The 14,544-nt window shown below is 43.8% G+C and overlaps 2 protein-coding genes across 2 annotated transcripts in view; one reads left to right on the top strand and one right to left on the bottom strand.

The window, feature by feature from the left end:
* The first annotated feature begins 667 nt into the window (after positions 1–667).
* On the top strand, positions 668–6,741 carry LOC125977821 (calcium/calmodulin-dependent protein kinase type 1D). Its single transcript, XM_049734772.1, has 13 exons — positions 668–815; positions 1,989–2,100; positions 3,150–3,275; positions 3,377–3,451; positions 3,521–3,659; positions 3,738–3,861; positions 3,971–4,046; positions 4,164–4,276; positions 4,424–4,502; positions 4,629–4,716; positions 4,843–5,159; positions 5,247–5,329; positions 5,414–6,741. Exons 1-12 carry the CDS (start codon positions 704–706, stop codon positions 5,311–5,313), a joined length of 1,428 nt encoding a protein of 475 aa, XP_049590729.1. The 5' UTR covers positions 668–703; the 3' UTR covers positions 5,314–5,329; positions 5,414–6,741.
* Positions 5,987–14,544, bottom strand: part of lamb3 (laminin subunit beta 3) — an 11,189-nt gene continuing 2,631 nt past the window's right edge. The window contains exons 4-23 of the mRNA XM_049734763.2: positions 13,352–13,466; positions 13,010–13,083; positions 12,746–12,937; positions 12,441–12,504; positions 12,192–12,361; positions 12,007–12,127; positions 11,757–11,945; positions 11,483–11,638; positions 11,177–11,370; positions 10,532–10,628; positions 9,992–10,361; positions 9,621–9,781; positions 9,313–9,524; positions 9,014–9,220; positions 8,753–8,897; positions 8,311–8,518; positions 8,057–8,198; positions 7,762–7,938; positions 7,445–7,607; positions 5,987–6,687 (exon numbers count right to left, since the gene is read on the bottom strand). Of these exons, the coding sequence (XP_049590720.1) occupies positions 6,548–6,687; positions 7,445–7,607; positions 7,762–7,938; positions 8,057–8,198; positions 8,311–8,518; positions 8,753–8,897; positions 9,014–9,220; positions 9,313–9,524; positions 9,621–9,781; positions 9,992–10,361; positions 10,532–10,628; positions 11,177–11,370; positions 11,483–11,638; positions 11,757–11,945; positions 12,007–12,127; positions 12,192–12,361; positions 12,441–12,504; positions 12,746–12,937; positions 13,010–13,083; positions 13,352–13,466 (3,297 nt within the window). The 3' untranslated portion in view covers positions 5,987–6,547. The remainder of the gene's footprint in view (positions 6,688–7,444; positions 7,608–7,761; positions 7,939–8,056; positions 8,199–8,310; positions 8,519–8,752; positions 8,898–9,013; positions 9,221–9,312; positions 9,525–9,620; positions 9,782–9,991; positions 10,362–10,531; positions 10,629–11,176; positions 11,371–11,482; positions 11,639–11,756; positions 11,946–12,006; positions 12,128–12,191; positions 12,362–12,440; positions 12,505–12,745; positions 12,938–13,009; positions 13,084–13,351; positions 13,467–14,544) is intronic.

Genomic DNA, 14,544 nt, shown 5'->3' on the forward strand with positions numbered 1-14,544 from the left:
TGCTCAAATGCGCTTCGCCGACTGGAATAGTATAATACCGCCATCTATCGTTCGCCAACAGTTTGCATTTCTTTTTTACTACGCTTTTATTTTTAGAATTGAAACTATTTTATTTTCAGCTTTTTCATGTAATTATTGTAAATACTGATCACGAATATAGTGTCCACGGTCCGTGTACCCTACGTTCATTAAAGTTTTATTTCTGAAACAAAAAATAATTTAAAGAAACAATACTAGGATGGTTCAACGCAATCTGTCATATGCCACCGAGCATCGCCTGTCAAACCTTTGACACCTTTAATTGAAATAAAGGTAATTAAATCTTTCTGAGAATAGAAGATGAACACTTAACGGTGAGAATATTTGTGCATTGTCTTTCTTTCTTTCTTTCTTTCTTTCTTTCTTTCTTTCTTTCTTTCTTTCTTTCAATTGCAAATAGTTTGACGGACCACAATCCAAATGGAGTTCCAAAGTTGAATCAATCACGCAATTATGGCATAGCACCCAAAGTTGAATTAATCACACAATTATGGCATAGCACTCAAAGTTGAATCGATCACACAATTATGGCATAACAAGACGGCGGAATTGGATTTTTATAATCTATAATCTTCCATCATGATCCAAATGATAATATATATTACTTGACGTATGCATGTGGTTAACGAGTCGTTTGGCTGTGGGAGTCGCGACTCTTCTCGTGATGATGAAGCTCCGCCCCGTGATGGTAAAAGGCTGCGCACTTGTTGGAAAAGTCAGGTACCGTCCGACCAAGATACCTCCCTCAGTGATCCCATCTGTCACCGCTCCACAAGGTAAAATATCTTTGCATTATTACCACTAGCCTAGTTGTAGATGTTTTGAACCTTTAGATTGTATGCATTTGAGTCAAGTAAAGCGGTATCTACAAATCAATTGTGCGCACCTAACCTTCAATTTAGACAGAAAACAAATTTTGCATTCATATTAGTCACAATTGGATTGAAATGTGGCGAATCCATATTTAGTTTAAGAACACCCAGCTTTTTGAAAACAACCAGATACATAGTGAATTTAGCACACTGTAGCTGTGTATACAAACGTTCCTAATGTAAATAAATATGAGTTGTTTCAAGGACGGCTGGATGGATGGATGGATGGACTGACGGACGGACGGACGGACGGATGGATGGATGGAAAATCCATTAGTCGTAATGGAAAGTGCATTCATCATACTGTGAGCATAATAGCTAGCTGGTAGATGGGTGAAAAATGACAGATTCTATTATTCCTGTAATGATTAGTTTTGCAATTTTTGAAAGGGACATTGAAAGTTGTGCCATTGAAATAATTTGGCACGTCCAAGGTTCGGCGATGGGATGAACCGACCCAGTTCCGTTATGGAATCAGGCGTTAATCCAGAAGAGACACACACATGAGCAGCTAAGTGAGGTGGCACATACAGTAGATGTCAGAAGCTTAGGCAACCGCTGCTATCTAATCCGCTACGTTTTGGAAGGCCGTGCAACTGATAGGTACAAAAGGGCTTTACTTAGCTGGGACTAACCTCCCTCACCCGTGGACATGCAAGCATTTATGTAACCAAACTGAAAAGGGAACATCCAATTCCAAAATGAACTACTGTAGATCGAATGCTTTGCACTGGTTCAGGGCTACTGTGAGGTACACACATAGCGTAGCATTTGCTTTGGATACATGCAATAAGTATGTACCAACTAGTTTGATATTTTTCAAGAGATTATTCTTTTCTTCAATAGAATATAAAACCAAAAAACATTCCAAAATCTATAAGCTTTGCAGATGCGCAATTTTCACATTTTTCACACAATATAATTTGTAATTAGACTATAGCAAGCTAATAAAATACACACCAATGCTTTTAAACTTACAGAATGTCATACGCATTTATTCCTTCCATGATGTTTTAGTTTTCAATATTTTGAATATAATCTGTGTGCGTTATCATTTGAAAATTTGGCGCACGTCAGGAGTCTACGGCAACGTCAGAGCCAAGATGGGGCGGAAGGAGATTGTGTGCAGTTGGAAGAAACCCGTCAGTAACATCAAGGATGTGTTTGACTTCAAGGGCAAGATGGGATCGTAAGTAACGTTCTGAAGCCGGTGGCCACACACACACACACACACACACACACACACACACACACACACAAATTCACAACGTTTGAGCCAAATAGCTTCATCTTTTGCAATACAAGGCTGCTATTTACAGCCAGTCCAAATATCCAAAGGAGGACACCCCAGGCTCAGAATGGCACAGGTTTAAGGATAATCCTCTCATCACCTTCCTTCCCCACAGCAGACTTTATCAATGGAAACTTTGATGCACTCTCAGATCCAGGCTGGCCCATTTTGACATATGTATTGCAACACATTGGAATCCATGATCAAGCTTCCGCATCCATGCAGACTTGAGGAAATCTTTCATGATTTTGACATACTAAACTGTAAATACATACAATAGAAGGAAAGATGTCTATAAGAATATATGAGTTAAAGCAAAGTGTAGTGTAACGTTGTCACTTAGCAATAGCCATCCCCTCACATTGTTGGCCTGATAACAAAGAAATGCAACACTTAATGATAATCCTGTTCCCTCATTGCTGTCTTGTGGACTGCAAGCTGCTTAAAGTACTCTGGCTGTGAATAAGCAGCGCGCTGGCTGGCTGGCTGGCTGGCTGGCTGGCGAGTTGACTGGCTGGCTGGCTGGCTGGCTGCATGCATGTGTGTCTGTCAGTCCTGATCACTGACGTCAGGCTGGAGCAGTGTGGGAACATCCGAGCCACACTTGCTTAAAGGATTAGCAGTCTCGCTCAATAGTATGTCGAATGCCGGTCGTACTTTGCTTTAGCAAACATTCATTGATAATGTCTGTCATTATTATATTTGTTGATATAGTACATCAAATATTTCTTTGATTACTATACGTATATGTGTAATATAATTGATATATGATATATATTATAATCAATAATATATAGTATGATCATTATATACAAATGATTATATTTTATTTAAGTATATATGTTGACGCTGTTATAGTGTGCGTTTATGGAAGAATGTTGTGATTGGCTGATGTGTCCATGTTGTCACACCTACCCAGCCAGCTTTTCTGCCATTGTTGTGCGCAGGGGGTCGTTTTCCGAAGTTTTCATGGTGAGAGAGAAGAAAACGGGGAAATTGTTTGCTCTGAAATGTCTGAAAAAAAAGCACCTCACCCACAGCAACCTGGAAAACGAAATTAACGTTTTAAAGAGGTAAACTTTTGGCAGCTTCAATCTGTTTTGGTAACCATAGTGGTGTTGTTGTTGTTGTTTCTCCATGGTTGCCGACGTCTGCACATTTGCTCTGGTTTCAGGATAAAGCACGACAATGTGGTGGGGCTGGAGGATTTTTACGAGAGCCGGACACACTATTACCTGGTCATGCAACTGTAAGTGGAGACGATGGCATACCCTCAAAAGCAAAAAGGTTACCGATCCTATTCTCCATTTGCGAGCAGGGTGTCCGGTGGGGAGCTTTTTGATCGGATCGTAGACAAAGGCGTTTTCACCGAGAAGGATGCCAGCCTGGTGATCAAACAGGTGCTGGAGGCTGTTAGCTACCTGCACCAAAACAGTATTGTCCACAGGGACCTCAAGGTAAACACACAAAATACAGGGAGGCATTTCCCTTTTCCGTCCATCAAGCTTTTTTCCCCCCGCTCTTTTGCCGAGTAGCCCGAAAACCTGCTGTACTATGACGACGACCAAAATGCAAAGATCATGGTTAGCGACTTTGGCCTTTCCAAAACGTTGGAGCACGGGGTGATGTCTACAGCATGCGGTACACCGGGATATGTCGGTGAGGCATACACAGCAAAATACAAAAGATAGATAGACTGTTGGCTGTAAACGTTGGCCAAATATTTTCTTCTTACCTGCATGATTATCAGCATCTTTTTTTTTGGTAGCTCCAGAGGTTTTGGCCCAAAAACCATACAGCAAAGCTGTTGACTGTTGGTCCATCGGAGTCATTACATACATCTTGTAAGTTTTTTTTTTTTTATTTACCTTATACTAACTACGCAGTCATTCATACAATAATTGAGACATTTCTAATGAGTGGACATCAGATTGTGGAACGTAGTTGTTTGTGCATTGTAGGCTGTGTGGATACCCTCCATTTTTTGAGGACAATGAGACGCGGCTCTTTTCAAAGATCATGAGAGCTGACTACGCCTTTCACTCTCCCTTTTGGGATGACATCTCCGAGTCAGGTACCAAATGTTCTGAAAATTACTTTCTTGAATGTGCCAATAGAAAGAGTGTGATTGCTCAAAGATTGAGTCTCCGTGAACATGTTTTGGGTTGAATTTCTCAAACTTGTGGGGCAGTGTATATCTATCTCCTTGATGTCTTCACAGCGATCGACTTTATTAAGAATATGATGGAGAAAAATCCCCTGAAACGATTCACCACTGAACAGGCCCTGCGGCACCCATGGTGCGTCCTTTTTTTCTCTCCTCTATCTACACATCAACTCAAACTAAATCTATCCTTGGATATCTATCCTTGGATATCTATCCTGCGTTGTCACTGTATTGTTAACTATCAATGGCTCGATTACAGGATTGCTGGAAAAACAGCTAAAGACTTGGATATTTACCGTTCGGTCTGTGAGCAGATGGAACGGAACTTTGCCAAATCTAAATGGAAGGTCAGTAGCAATGCGGGCTCGTTCTGGTGTGCCGCACGCCATCTCAAACGAATGTTCCACCATCCTAGGTTTTTTGCGACGCTAGGTGATGATGTTTGGTTTTGTTTCTGTATTCTTTGTCAACAGCAAGCCTTCCACGCCAGCACCGCCATCTACCACATGAAGAAACTCCACAGGGAGCACTGCTCCGCTGCTCTCTCACTGCCCCACATCATTGTCCAGACCTCGTCTCAGACTGACCTCCAATGTCTGGGAACCTGCAGTGATGAAGTTCTAGACCCAAATGGAAATCCTCTCCACCACGCCTCCTATCAGATGACTTCCCAGCCTAACGAGAGTCTCTGCCCTCCTCTGAGAGGTCATCATAGTGAACCCAAGTACATGCTCGCAGAACCAAGAGAGGTCCACTCTGTGGACTCTGAGAATGACACTACATCCAAAAGGTCCTAAATGCATCGATAGGTATCCATTGATGAGGACCTTAGCTCCGATATTAGCTTCTAAAGATGATTGCTATCTGTGCCTCGTAGCGTGGGAGCCGCCGTGGCTGAGAGAAAGGAGGTGCCGCTTCAATCTGGTGTTTGTTCTGTCATGTGATTGACACCATTCTCATGTAAGTCAATGCTTTTTTTTCCTCCTTGCCTGACAAGAATGAAAACGTTGCTGCCTGCTTCTGAAATATTATCTCCACTTTCAGAGAGACACTCAACTCGTCCACTGTGCAACACGTCGGAAAAGCTTCTCTCATGACTGACCATTTGGATGACATCCATCGAAATGTTCATTTGAAGTTGATCTGTCTGAATTGATGGCAAAAACACAAGTTGCACATCAAAGAGCCCGATTTTGAAAGTCTCTAGTGTATCATCAGTAAGCTATTAGAAATAATGAGGTTTTGGAGTTTGGAAGATGCAAGCATCTGAAATCTTTTTTAACGTTTAATGGTTTTGCCCCCAGCCGTTGTTCATGGAAAGCACATGTTTTTTATCAGCATGTGTGCTATCTTCTCTCATTGCATTTCAACAGGCGGCAATTATTTGCGCGGCGTTTTGATATTTGTGGCTTGGCCCGGTCAAATAGCGGGGGCTCCACTCGACATAAATGAATCTGTGAAATGAATGAATTTAAGTGCCACAACTCGGTAGAAAAAGTCCATATGTAGTGAAATGCACATTTTTAAAATTTTTTTTTTTTTTTCTCTCCTCAGTAAATGCAGATTAGTCTGTCTGTTTCTTCTTCATATCCCGTTAATCTAGCACATACGTAAGTCTTTGAAGAAGCATAAGTAAAGCTTTTATTAAATATGATGGGTTCTGCACCAATAACAAAACATACAATAAATAATAGTACAGGGTGTCCCCAAAAAAGTGACATCATTTGTCCGTATAGTAATCACATGTCCTAGGTGAACTAAGTTAAATAGGCTTTAAAAGAAATGTCCAACATATTCAAAAGGGATATACTGTGGAGCTTTATGAATGGGCAATGGCTAATGACCACATGACACATTCACACCAAAAAATGCTGCGTGGAATCAAAAGACATGGCACTGAGTTTTCCACATTTCATGATCAAGAATGGCCTATTGAATTAGCGACATCAATTCTTTGTGACACCCTGTAGGCAAATGTGATACTGATACGTTTTGTGTTGACCTTTCTCGTGACAAATGAATGCATTGACAACCTCACTAAGCGCGAAGCAAAAGTGGCTCTTAACATTGAAAAGTCGCTACGTCCATCAGAGATGATATTATTTCAGGGTCAAGGAGGAGTTTTGCTTTAATTGTGGAAAAGATTGTCCTGCGGCATGGCGTGAAAGAAGCTACTTGTCAGCCCTGGCAGACACTCAAATCGTGGGCTTTCTTTTGAAGTTGTGTCACCAGATTTTGAAGCTTGTCATCAAGTCCCTCAAGCTTTTTGGACTTTTGAAGAATCTCATCCTGCAATTGCTTCAGTGAGTCAGCTTTTCCTGTGGAGCGGTAACAAAGGCGTACTTGCTTTCAAGAGAGTTCACAGATCATCATCATTTGCCTCATTTTCTTGCCTTATCCACTTCATTCCTACAGCCAGCCCGCGAGCCTTTACGTGAAATGTTGGGTGGGAGTGAAGGAATTGTTTCATTTCAATGCTTACATGAGAAAACATTTCTAGGTGGCTTCCTGCTAATGAGGACCGTGTAAAAAAGGCATCGTCAAAGTCCAGCTAAATTCCAAACTCTGACGAGTCACAACAACACTATTTCCTCGTCGGGAAAGCCAGTTCAAAAAAATTCAATTGTTTTGACTAATTCAACTTCTTTTGCCAGTGAGTGCAAGCAACCGCCAGCAGCGCAACAAGCTCGCGAGACGTGCAAGACATTTTACCATGCAATAAGGGCCAATGATTGTTTTGAAAAAGAAAAAGGTTTAAATCCGCCCCTCCCTCCCTCCCTCCCTCCCTCCCTCCCTCCCTCCGTGAAGCGAAATTCATTGAAACCAATGGGAGTCGAGTACTGGAAGTTCACTACACATTTGTTTCACCCATGAGGAATAAGATGAATAATTGCGTATCGTTTGTCTCCAAAATAGACACGTTCTATATCTGGACAGAGTCAAATGTAGCCTGAATAAATAATCCACTCTTTGTCTTTGCGTAGCAAGTCAAATATTGGCAGCTAACCAGACCTCAACCTCAACCAACCTCATCAGAAAATGCATAAGACGCTGCAAATAAATGCCAAGGGTTACCTTCGAGAGCATCCAACATGGTGCCAGTGGTATTGGCCAGATTGCCAGCATCTTCCCTTAGTTTTGAAAGCTGTTCGGCCCCCGGGCCTTTTTCTCCAGGAAGCCCTCCGGCGGCGACCTTATCTTTAAGGCGATCAAACTCTTTCTGCACTGACAACAGCTCCTTGAAAACAAAGCAAACCAAAACAGTCATGAATCAAATTGTAGTTCCATCCATCCATCCATCCATCCATCCATCCATCCATCCATCCATCCATCCATCCATCCATCCATCCATCCATCCATCCATCCATCCCGTGACTTGCGATAAGGCTAACCTTATCCGCAGCATCTGCCTCATCCCCAGCTTGGTCCGCAGTTTCCTGTGCATCTTCGGCAATTTCGGAAGCATTCTGCAGCAGCTTTTTAAGTTCATCCAGTTGAGGCTGGATTGGCTGAATCACCGCTGACACATCATCCAACGTCTTCTCTGCTGGTTTCAGTTGGTTTTTGGCCTGGATCAAATCAATGGGAAGCATTTCTGCAAATGTCTTTTCCAAGTGTGGCTAGCTAGCGAGCATAGTTTCTCCATCGATACTGAAAATGGTACGGAAGATCTTTCCCGGGTCCCACCTCGGTAAGGGTTCTATTCAAGTTGTCGATGGAATCCATACTGTTCTGCAATCTGTCCTCCATGTCGGCGAGGGAGTCCTCCACAGAGTCAAAGCCTGCCAGCAGCTCATCCACGTCATCTTTCACCCCTTGGGCCGTGTCCCTGTCAAGATGGCACTTTCAGAAAAACCTTGCATTTCTCCAGAGGAGAGTACATTTCATTCTCTCTCTCTCTCATCAATTGAACGGAAGAACCAAATCTCTCTATCGATCACCTGGTATCTTGGGCTTCCTGCAACAGTTTTCTGGCTTCATCCAACTGTGGCTCTGACTTGTCTAAGATGGACGTACTGTCTGGTAGGTTGGCGGCAAGATTTTTCAGTTCATCCAGCTTTTTCTTGAGAGAAGCCAGGCTCAACGGCAGTTTGGTTTTCAGGATCCAGTCACTCACGTCCTGAATGTGGGTCAGGTTGGAGGATGGGTCTGAAGCAAGAGACAAGACAAGTTGGAAGCGGAACAAAACATCCAGCTAAGTACAAAGTATAATCCAATCCAATCCAGTCCAGTCCAATCCAATACACATGCTGCTTTTTAAATGCCACTTGTTCGCATCCATACAGAAAAAGAACAGCACTTGTTCTGAATAAAGCAAGCTAACGTGACTCATAGGATATTGAATCCATCATCCCGAAATGCAAACACTCCAAATCAATATACCTGACAGGAAATCTTTAAGATCTTTCACCACATCCTTTGCCTCTTTTAAGTCATCTTCCAGGTCGTTTCTGGCCTGCCTAATCTTATTGGACAGATTGTCTGTTGACTGTCTCATGTCATTGGTGTTATCTTGGGTGTCTTGGAGCTGTGAAAAAAAAGAATACAAAAAATTGGTTGACAAGTGTGTCTGGATACTACACTGTTTATATACTATCCATCCGTCTGCCCGTCTGTCCGTCCGTCCCTACATCCCTCCTGTACCTTCTCTGCAGCTTCTGTGATCTTGTTGCTGAGATTTTCCAGCCGATCTTTCACATCCTTCACATCAGCATCGGCCCTCTTGCCCAAAGGCAGGGCGCCGACGCACGTGGAGCCTTTTTCACAGGGCAAAGCTCCTTCCGGTGGACACAAGTCTTCACCCTCACACACGAGCGGGGTACAGGGCTCAGACCGAACACTGCCACATACCTGATCCAACAATCATCATCACAATTGTTATACATCAGTGACTTGAAATAAGCTACAGTGATAAAAATGTTGCCGGCTGGCCTAGTTAGTACCTTTTTAGCGACAGGAGTGAGGTCCGGGCCGGACGCCATGCTCTGATTGAGTTTGTTGAGATTTCTGGTATTGTTTGGATATTCTTTTTCCTGAAAATCTAAAGTGTCTTCTCTGACATCAGCGGATTCCTTCACAGTTGTTTTGCTTTCATCTACTTTCTTGGCGGCATCTGTCGAATCGTCGTAAGCGTTTTTGATGGTAGAGAAATCTCCTGCGTGAAAGAAAAACTCAACGTGAGCAGGCTGTTGGTGCACATATACATACATATATACGTATGTTTCGGGGTTATTTTTTTTCCATCATTGACCTGCATTGCCGGGAGTGATTGTGTTTTTCATGGCTTCTTTCTTGATGTTGTAGTCCCCATTCAGGCTGTCTAGAAGGCCTTGAAGTTTGTCAAGCTCTTTGCTCGGGTCAGGTTTTGATTCCAAAGGAGAGAGGTCATTTTTTACCTTGTCCACTTGGTCCCTGTGAAGCAAACGTGAGTGAGCCGAATGGTTCATCCATCCAAGTTATTTGGTGTTCGTAATGCCCCTCGATGCTGTGCATGTGAGCTTGCATCTGATTGCTCAGTCAGATCAACGCAAACAATTCCAACCAAAATGGATTGCACGTCTTAGCATTATCCCCATGATCCATATCCATGTATTGTAAATGTTAATAGAAATACTTCCGCACCTTAATTTGTTGATTTGGGACAGAGCATCATCAATCTGTTTTGCCGAGCTGGGAGGAAGGGCGACGGAGTTCCGAATGAAATTCAGACGAGCTTCCAGGACTCGAATACGGGGCTCTAAACTTCCCAGGTCACCGGAGCCTCCCGGACGAGGCGGCACTTTCAAGGTGAAGCTTTCCACTGCTAAACGGAGGGCTTTTTGCTGCGCATCCATGGTGAAGAAGCAAGAAGGACACATCTTGCAGTTGGGAAAATTGTCACAGTGTCCTCTCATGCACGAGTCACATCGAGGCCCCGTGACGCCTGGACGGCACAAGCAGCTTCCCGTCTGCTTGTTACAAATTTGGGTACCTTGGGCGTCACACAGACAAGCTGGCAAAAGCAAAGGAAAAGTGGATGAGATCAATGATGGGTGATGAGCAATCAGAAAGAAACATGACTTTTTCACACAATGTACAATCCCTTTAGAGTTTGATGCGTCTCTTTTACTGGTATTATTGAGACAAAAACAGAACACGATGACGTATTGAAAAACGACTTACGCTTGCAGCCAATGAGAGGATCACCGAATGTGTTGTCTGGGCAACCAGTACATGTACGGCCTGCAAAGCCTGGCCTACATTGGCACTGACCTGTCAACTACAAGGGAATAAAACAAAAAAACGACAACAACTCAAAACAAATGATATATTGACAGATTAAGTCAGTGATTTTTTTTTTTTTTTTTAAGCCATTGTACTTAAGGTTTTGTACCATTTATTGATTTATTATTTTACTTTTATTTATTTATCAACTATTGGTAATATTCAAATCGTATATTAAGTTACAGAGATTGAATCAAACATTTTTTTATGATCACTTAAAACCTACTTTGCCATGAATATTTGGTGGTACTCGCTCAGTGGACTAATTTGGAGTGGCAGTGTTTGAGAATAATTGGATCAGGGTCATTTTCCGATCAAATGTAGGGGAAAAAAAAATGTTTTTCGCTATTTTATGAATGATTTCAAATCATTCTCTCTTGCTACGAATGAATGAGATTGCAGCAACTAGAACCCTTGAAAAACAACTCATTTCTCATTTCTCTGCACATGCATGACTTTTTGTCCACAATACAACATTAGAGTAACAGCCTCCCGTTTTTGTTGTTTTTTTGTGTAAGTGTACAGTAGTACTTGGGGTCACACCTGGTCACAAGTGTCGCTGAAGGACTTGGTGGGGTCACACCTGCAAAGTTCGCAGCTCTGGAACTGCGGCGATTTCCAGTAGCCTCTCGCACACGCGTCGCAAGTGAGACCGTGAAAGTGTGGCCGACAGGGACACTGGCCGGTGACTGGATCGCAAATATCTGCAAGTGAGCCCTCTGCAAAACAGGAACACTCTGGAGAGCAGAAAGGAGGTGGAACATTCAATGAATTTCCTGTTATGAAAATAACCTCACTTAAGGGAGTGACTTTTGCAATGAAATACACAGAAGAAAGCATTTGACTCACTTGAGCAACCCAGAGGATTGGATGCAGAAAGGCCATAATAACCTCTTTTGCACCGATCACAGCGTGGCCCTTCGACATTGCTTTTGCACTGACACAGGCCTGTGTTGTCATCGCATCGTCCCCCGTTCAGCGTCCCTTCAGCATTGCAGACGCAACCTAGCGCCAATAAGGACAAGCGCTACAAAATCCATCCAAAGCTCCCAACGTAGAATACAAAACACGCTACGTAGTAGTTGAAAGGAAATTCCTGATGATGCATTTCCCCTCGACTTACGGATACAAGCATCAGGACGGTCCATCTGGCTGTTGGGATTGGGCTGGTAGCCAGGGATGCACTGGTCACACTTTGCTCCCGTGGTGTGGTGCAAACATGCTTCGCACACACCTCCACTCCTCCGCCCACTGGCTTCATACAAAGCTGGGTCAAAGCGACAGCGCTGGGCGTGGTTGTTGCACTCGCAGCCTGAGGTGGACGTAAAGACAATTTGACAATTGCTACTCATGATCCCAGAACTTTGTCTTACGTCTGCAGGTGTGAGGGTTGCCCTCCTCCGCTGGTCTCCAGGGTAGATCGTTGTAGAGATCATCACAGCGCTCGCAGTTGACGCCGGCAGTGTTATGCTGGCAGTCACACTGCGGGCTCACCTAGGGTTGGTTATTCACAAGTTTATTCGCGAAGGGTGCGCAGTTGGCGTGAGAGTAAGCAAACCTTATTGACGGCCTCCAGCAAACAGTGACTGGCGTGTCCGTGACACATGCAGTTGCCCATCACTTTCATCTCCTTCAAGGCGAAGAACCTACTGAGAGCTCTGCCCGGTTGACGTGGCACGTCGCCCAACTCTGCCATGGTGACCCTCAGATCCGTTAAGCCCGTCACCTCTGATGATCAAACAAAAGTCCGTCGGAAATCATTCCAGCCAGTAAAAAAAAAAAAAAAAAAAAAAAAAAAACTGCTAACCTTTTATCTTTGGGCTGCTGGGATCTGGGATATAGGGATAGTGCTGCAATGGACTGAACTCAATCTGAAAAAGACAAGACTTGTGTCAGATGCGTGTTGTGCAATCAAAATTGACAATGGCATCATAGACACGCAGGGACATCCCTGTCACGTAAGAAGAGTTGACTACAGTAAGAAAAAACAGGCCGTGCCGTACGAATACGTACAACCTTTCTTTTCTCAAGTGCAGCTATTCAAATACTAATATTGAGGAACTGTGGGGTTATGCTGCTTTTGGTAGGATCGAAAATGGACTTTGTCCTTACTTTGTGGTCTTGGTATGGGTTGCCTCCAGTAGGGGGCAGAGTATAACAGTATGCCCGGTACTCAGTGACAGGAGTCGCAGTAGGGACCCCTGGAAAAGATCGCTGGCAGTCTGCAGCAAAATAGATGGCAGGCTGCCACGTCCTGCCATTATCCATCGACTTCTCTACAACCAGGGCGTTCGGACGAGGGCCCTGCAAAAAAAGCAGAATAGAATCAAATAGAATCAAATATTTGGGTGAGAAATGTTGCTGATTTTCACACACCTTGAAATCAAGGACCAGCTTGTCAAGCTTGAATAGATTGTTGAGGTCCAAATGAAAGGTTACTGGAGACACCTCTAAAGGGAAAACAATCAGATGAGAGCGTATTATTAGGATGGAAATGATACACCGACATCTTGACATGCATTGACGTTTCCATTATTACTGGTCAATTTTCAGTAGATTGTACTTTTTCAAAAACAACACACTACATACATCAACTTTGGCGGTCTATTTTAAACACATTAGGGTAACAGGTTCCTCACGTGAACTGTGCCTAGTCTCATCTCGTACGTATCTTGTGCCGCGATGCTACTATTTGCTTTTTGGAATGTCTTTGCCAACCTTTCTTGGACTGCCACCATCTCTCCGGTCCAGCGGTGGAGAGGACTTCCGGGACAGTGTGGGCCAGTGGTCCGTTTGGATTTCTCGAGTCACACGGGCAGCACTTCATCTTCCTCTGAGCAAGGAAAAAAAGAGAACAAGTCACTTATAGTCAGTGCCACAAAAGCTTTCCAGACACACAAGAACATGGCCAGCAATTGATCTATCGGTGGGGTGGGTCAGGATGGCACAATACTTGAATGAGGAGAAGATCAGACAATAACTTCACGCCTTGCTAGAATCAAATGTTGCGATGCACCGGTTAAACCAGGGGTGGGCAATTCCGGTCCTCGAGGGCCGGCCGGTGTCCTGCATGTTGTAAAGGGCTCCCTGCTGCAACACACCTGATTCAAATGATCCGGATTGTTATCCAGCTTCTGCAGACCTTGCTAATTATCTGACCATTTGAATCAGGTGTGTTGCAACAGGGTGACAGAGAAAACATGCAGGACACCGGCCGGTCCTTGAGGACCGGAATTGCCCACCCCTGGGTTAAACGCACACAACTTTCTGTCACCAAATGAGCAGGTGCGTCGGGTGGTGGTGGTGGTGGGGGGGGGGGGATTCGTGCATCGGCATGCCCGGATGAGCGCAGAGCAGAGCAGCACGGCCGCAAACGCGCTAGACTAGACTTGCGCTGGCACGCGCTAGACTAGACTTGCGCTGGCACCAAAATGAAGTTCCGCCTGCCTGTGTGTACGCTGAGCATGCCATTTGACCAAAAATAGGACCTATAAGATCACTACAAACACCTGCAAAGTGGGGTGAGGCGGTGTTATGACAATGCAATGAGAATGCAATGACGTCGTCCGTCACGTCAGGTTTTATTTTTTTTTTTGCACCTGACACACGGGCCCTCAAGGAACAAGGGTTGAGAATGGCAGGTTGACCTGCACCATATTATTCTGAAATATCATTTGAAAGTCTTTCAGGTATATTTCTATGTATTCATGGCACCATATACATACATGTTTGCATCCTGTAATAAAGTTAGTTTATACAGTGTTGCATTCATTTGCCTTGTCACTATCAAATGAATAACTAAGTATTTGTGGTGACATCCCAGTTGCTCCTGATAAGTCCATATTTGGAAACTCTGGAAGCTCTGTCCTGGAAGACAGACAGGCCCATGAGCCACTAGGGAAAAGTTCCCA

Source organism: Syngnathus scovelli, chromosome 11, assembly GCF_024217435.2.
Source record: "Syngnathus scovelli strain Florida chromosome 11, RoL_Ssco_1.2, whole genome shotgun sequence".
NCBI classification, from domain to species: domain Eukaryota; kingdom Metazoa; phylum Chordata; class Actinopteri; order Syngnathiformes; family Syngnathidae; genus Syngnathus; species Syngnathus scovelli.